The 6,343-nt window shown below is 41.1% G+C and overlaps 1 protein-coding gene across 1 annotated transcript; it reads left to right on the forward strand.

Annotated features, from left to right (window-relative positions):
• Nucleotides 1-330: 330 nt before the first annotated feature.
• Nucleotides 331-3,946, forward strand: LOC106578656 (C-C chemokine receptor type 9). Its single transcript, XM_014157696.2, has 3 exons — nt 331-1,061; nt 1,309-1,355; nt 2,555-3,946. Exons 2-3 carry the CDS (start codon nt 1,314-1,316, stop codon nt 3,611-3,613), a joined length of 1,101 nt encoding a protein of 366 aa, XP_014013171.2. The 5' UTR covers nt 331-1,061; nt 1,309-1,313; the 3' UTR covers nt 3,614-3,946.
• The last annotated feature ends 2,397 nt before the right edge of the window (nt 3,947-6,343 follow it).

Genomic DNA, 6,343 nt, shown 5'->3' on the forward strand with positions numbered 1-6,343 from the left:
TCAAATGGCCACCTGGACTATTTCCATTGACACTACTCTCTGTTAATTATCTATGCACAGTCACCCCTACCTACATGTACAAATTACTTCGACTAACCTGTACCCCCACACATTCTCGGTACCAGTACCCCCTCATTGTTATTTTGTGTTACTTTTTATAATTTTCTGACTTTTGTTTATTTAATAAATATTTTCTATTTTCTTAACTGCATTGCTGGTCAGTAAGCATTTCACTGTAAGGTGAATGAATACCTGTTGTATTCGGGCGGATGTGACAAATATAATTTGATTTGATTGAAGTGGATTTAACAAGTGACATCAATAAAGGATCATAGCTTTCACCTGGATTCACCTGGTCAGAGCAGATGTTAATGTTTTGTACACTTAGAGTATTGTACTTACTGGATGAAGTTAAAGAAGCAAGCCATTCAGTCCGATTTACTGATTGAACTTACGTTATCAGCTACATTACTTTCATTTAGGCAACATCTGGGCATTTGACATATTCCAGTAGATTGATTGTCAGCCCACAATGAACTTCCCCTCACCATCTCACAACACCGGTGTTGTCTTACTACCAAGTTTATCCATTTCATGCATCACTAAGTGCTTCACTTGAGCATACTGTGTTGTGAAAAATGGGCAGTGAATTGTTACAGCTGCATAAGACAGGTGGTGTGAGATCTAATGAAGAGCAGATATGCCTAATAAAGCTTATATTCAATTCTATGAGTAACTTCATATAAGGTGTCTCAGAACAAATGCAAGTCATCTCTAGCTGACATATGTTTTTATAGAGTATACCACAGGTTCCCTAAAAAGAGAGACAGTTTCTCAATTGAATGCATACAAAGTTGATTAGAATTTTACACTGGTATTCTGTATGTTAGAAAACAACAGAAACTAATGGCATAGGCAAAGCAATCTATCGACGTGACATTGTGGTTAAGACCAAAAATCATAAAAGCTGGTGACGATGAGACAGGTAGCAGTATTCATCAAGGGCTAGAGGCGTCTACTCAGAGGAAGAGACACAGCATTGAAGTCTCATCACTGACTGGGTTAGTGCATGTAACGTTGTCTTTGTCATCTTGCTAGTTAGTCTTGTTTCAAAAGTAGAGATTTTCTTTTATAATGGTGGATAGTATTATTTTGTTAACATTATTGTTAGGTTGAAATTGTTTTAATTGTGGATCAAAGGTGATAAATTATTAAGTGTATATGTAGTAATAACTTTATTTTCACATCTATTAGGTTATTTGTGGGTTAAATAACATTTTCTTTTTTACATTTTACTTCTTCTGACAGGTAAAATGGAGTGGCCATTATTCACTGCACTCCCAACTGATGAAACTGTAAGTATTATTTCAATCTAAATGCTTGTATTGACAATTAAAAAAACAATGCCATTAAAATTAATTAGAGAGCAGCATCAAACAGAGAATGAATTCAATCCAAACATGTTGATTGTAGCCTAAAGTATCTACTGTTTGTCTTTTGAACTCCCATACATAGACCACATAAAATTTCACATCAACATTAATGTGGTCGGTGAGAGAAACTCGTTAGTTATTTTCAACTTCACTTTTAGTACCCAAAGTACCCAAGGATCAGATTTTAGATCAATTTTCTGGAGGGTTGCTTATCATGTTTGTAACAGTGTTTTTGTGGTCTGTTTTCGTGAGAGTGTATGACTGTGGACAAGTATGTGATCTGTCTGTGTGTATGTTATTACAGTACTCACATACTGTATGTAGATGCTTTTAGTTATTTTTCCATGATACATAAACATTCATTTAATTATATATTTTTTTCAATGTTCAGTTGATCAGATTCAGTGATAATTTTCAAGAAAAAGATCAATGATGCTTGGAGTTTGTGAATTTAATGCTTGCTTGCCTTTAAGCTAGGCAAATGTTTCCAATAAACACACACACACAAACTTCGCCACAGGCTAAAACATCAGTCTAAAAATGTCCATGGTGTGTATGCTGTCACCGCTTCCCCGAATTTAATCGCCTTCCTACATCTGTGTGTGTTGGTGTCGACAATGAGTGCTGTGTCGTTGACGTGCATCATGAACCTGAGCCACTCTGTAGCGCCTGTGGAACGTTATCCCGCCATCTCTCAGCCCCTCCATCTCTCAGCCCCTCCATCTCATACAGGAGGAAGTGGTGTAGTGGTGAGGTATCTCCTGTAGAGACAGTGAGACACATCACCTGCATCTGAGAGCAGCCAGAGTAGCATCTGGTTTAGATAGAATGTCACTACCACCAGATCTTGGTGTCACCCTGCTGTGCTCCACTGAATCCGCTGTGTTATGAAACCCTGTAGTGTAGGCAGATGGTTTGGGGGAACAGACAGGCAGTCAACCACTGTAGACAGGAAGTGATGAAAAAGAGGAAAATAATTGTTAAATTAAAAGTAGGCTAAATTGAAATCTGTCTTTAAACCGTTATCAAAGACACAGTGACAAAATAAATGATTAGGGACACCTGTTACACAAATTCGGAGTAAAAGTCTCCCATTTAAAGAATGCTTGTTTGTATTACAGCTTTCTGGAGATTACACAGACGACTATGGGACCTTCACTGAGACCCCAGGGGGGCTATGTGACAAGAGCTGGGGGAGGGAGTTTCGGGCTCTCTACGAACCCCCGCTGTTCTGGCTCATCTTCGTCCTGGGCGCTGTGGGCAACCTGATGGTGGTCTTCATCTTTACCACGGTGCGCCACCGCCTCAAGACCATGACGGACGTCTACCTACTCAACCTGGCCGTGGCCGACCTTCTCTTCCTGGGCACGCTGCCTTTCTGGGCTGCCGATGCCACCAAGGGCTGGATGTTCGGCCTGAGCCTCTGTAAGCTCCTCTCGGCCATCTACAAGATCAACTTCTTCAGCAGCATGCTGCTGCTCACATGTATCAGCGTGGACCGCTATGTGGCTATCGTCCAGGTTACCAAGGCCCACAACCAGAAGAACAAGAGGCTGTCTGTCAGCAAACTGACCTGCCTAGCTGTCTGGATCATCTCAGGCCTCCTGGCCCTGCCTGAGTTAATCTTTGCCCAAGTCAAGCCTGACCATAGGGGGAATTCCTTCTGTGTCCTGGTCTACACAAACAACCTCTTCAATCGCACCAAGATCCTGGTGCTCGTTCTGCAGATCTGTGTGGGTTTTTGCCTGCCGCTGCTGGTCATGGTGCTGTGCTACTCTGTCATCATCCGCACCCTGCTGCAGGCCAAGAGCTTCGAGAAGCACAAGGCACTCAGGGTCATCTTCGCTGTGGTGGCTGTGTTTGTCCTCTCCCAGCTGCCGTACAATGGGCTACTGGTGGTCAACGCCACGCAGGCCGCCGACACCACCATCACGGACTGTGCTGTATCGGAACATTTCGATGTCGCTGGTCAAATTGCCAAGAGTCTGGCGTACACCCACGCCTGCATTAACCCCTTCCTGTACGTGTTCATTGGTGTTCGCTTCCAGAAGGATCTGCTGAGGCTGCTGAAGCTGTGCACCTGTGGCCTGAGCCAAGGAGGTGTCAGTAAGCTGCAGGCCGTCCCCAAACGCCCTTCTGTCATGTCTGACACTGAGACTACCTGTGCCCTTGCCTTGTAATCGTTCCCACTGAAGCCACACACACATTCAACATCACCTCAGATCACATAATTTCATTGGTAAACACCTCATCATTCCACACCTTCTTCCATGATGCTGCAAGGGGACACTCCCACCTGTTGCATCCTGAGTACATTGGTATTTTGCCAGTATAGAAATGAATTGTTGTTTACATTTACCCCGTGCTGACAATCAAGAAACATGCAATACATGTAAAGCATACCATTCTCTAAGACATTGTATTAGTGTAAATTAAGTGTAAATTAAGACATTAAGTGTAAATTATTGTGTGTATATATACTGAACAAAAAATAAACGCAACATTCAACAATATCAACGATTTTGCTGAGTTCGTCAGGAAATCAGTTGAAATAAATTCATTGGGCCCTAATCTATGGATTTCACATCCTCCTATGTAGCAGTGGCTAAGGTCTTACCATTACTGTTTTAATATGATCTCTATTTGCAGACTTAGTGCTGGTCTAGAGTGTAAAATCCTCATTTTGTGTGTTTTTATAATTGTTTAACAAATTTGAATAACATTTACAAAACCCAATTTCTCTCAGAACAGAATGCCTCACCTTGGGCTTTATCATCACAACTTTTTCAGAGTACAATGAGGTCACTTGAGTAAGTGTGAGGCACTCTATCTACCGTAATTTCCGGACTATTAAGCGCACCTGAATATAAGCCGCACCCACCGAATTTAAAAAATATATATATTTTGAACATAAATAAGCCGCACATGTCTATAAGCCGCAGGTGCCTACCGGTACATTGAAACAAATGAACTTTACACAGGCTTTAACAAAACACGGCTTGTAACAAAAATAAATAGGCTTTAACGAAACACGGCTTGTAACAAAAAATAAAAAATTAGCAGTAAGCTTTAGTTGTCTTTCAATTCCTCACGCTGCTGTTTCCAACGTCTTATCATCGACTCATTAAGACCAAGCTCCCGTGCAGCAGCTCTATTTCCTTTTCCAACAGCCAGATCAATCGCCTTCAACTTGAAAGCTGCATCATATGCATTTCTCCGTGTCTTTGCCATGATGAGGGTGACAAAATGACTACCGTAATCAGAATGATGGGAAGTTTGAGAGCGCTCGATTTAATCTAAACAGTAAACAAAAAAGTTGTTTGACCTTAACCCGTTCGGCAATTTCATTGGTCTAATGAAAGCTTCATGACACCAAAAAACTGAGCACATCACAGAATGTTTTTTTTTTGAAAAGAAAAATTGAAAGCGGGAAAAATCCATATATTAGCCGCGTCATTGTTTAAGCCGCGAGGTTCAAAGCCTGGGAAAAAAGTTGCGGCTTATAGTCCGGAATTTACGGTAACCTTTAAGGTAGCAAGATTAGAATAAACAGCAAGAACAAAGTCTTAATAAAGGAATGCAATGCTTTGAGCCACAAGAGCAGCATTCACTTATCGTCATCTACTTTGTGTGAGAAAGTAGCATGCTGTGGCTTGTTGCATTCACAATACTTTCACTATGACTGCAGCCTAAGACTATTCTTAGGTGGCTCTTCAAACATCATTGACTATATGCTGAGTTTCCACCAACAAAAGCAATTGTACTCTGTTGGTTTGGGAATGACTTGAAAGTGTCCCATTAAGACTGGTATGTGAAAAGTTTGCACTCAATGCACTCATTGACCTCTGAACACCGTTGACTCGGCACCTTTGGTTCAGACAGGGTGAAAGTAGCATGCCGTGAAATTTGACGATTGAGAATTTGATCGTGATCCCACTGAAATACAAAAAGAAGCCTTGTCTGCAGTTTTGTTCAGTTACAGTCTGATTACCTAAATTCAGGTTGTGAGCAGGTGAAGCGTAGTATGAAATCGAATTGCAATTTTAGTATCATTTACACATTACACTAGCTTCAGACTTCAATCACCGTTGGTAGCATCAAAACACTTGTCTTTGAAGATGTCACCAGCCTACATTACATCAGTACATACAGTTGAAGTCGGAAGTTTACATGCACTTAGGTTGAAGTCATTAAAACCCGTTTTTTAATCACTCCACAAATTTCTTGTTAACAAACTATAGTTTTGGCAAGTCGGTTAGGACATCTACTTTGTGCATGACACAAGTAATTTTTCCAACAATTGTTTACAAAAAGATTATTTCACTTATAATTCACTGTATCACAATTCCAGTGGGTCAGAAGTTTACATACACTAAGTTGACTGTGCCTTTAAACAGCTTGGAAAATTCCTGAGAATGATGTCATGGCTTTAGAAGCTTCTGATAGGCTAATTGACATTGTACCTGTGGATGTATTTCAAGGCCTACCTTCAAACTCAGTGTCTTCACTTGACATCATGGGGAAATCAGCAAAGACCTCAGAAAAAATTGTAGTTCTCCGCAAGTCTGGTTCATCCTTGAGAGCAATTTCCAAATGCCTGAAGGTACCACGTTCATCTGTGCAAACAATAGTACGCAAGTATAAACACCATGGGACCACGCAGCCATCATACCGCTCAGGAAGGAGACGCGTTCTGTCTCCTAGAGATGAACGTATTTTGGTGCGAAAAGTGCAAAACAATCCCAGAGCAAAGGACCTATCCACAGTAAAACAAGTCCTATATCGACATAACCTGAAAGGCCGTTCAGCAAGGAAGAAGCCACTGCTCCAAAACTGCCATAAAAAAGCCAGAATATGGTTTGCAACTGCACATGGGGACAAAGATTGTCCTTTTTGGAAAAATGTCCTTT

This window comes from Salmo salar, chromosome ssa19 (genome assembly GCF_905237065.1).
Source record: "Salmo salar chromosome ssa19, Ssal_v3.1, whole genome shotgun sequence".
Lineage (NCBI taxonomy): Eukaryota > Metazoa > Chordata > Actinopteri > Salmoniformes > Salmonidae > Salmo > Salmo salar.

Bases quoted from the DNA above. Each gene is read 5' to 3' on its own strand.
- LOC106578656 (XM_014157696.2), top strand. From the start codon at position 1,314: ATGGAGTGGCCATTATTCACTGCACTCCCAACTGATGAAACT. The intron at 1,356-2,554 runs GTAAGTATTATT...TTTGTATTACAG, and splicing joins CACTCCCAACTGATGAAACT to CTTTCTGGAGATTACACAGA.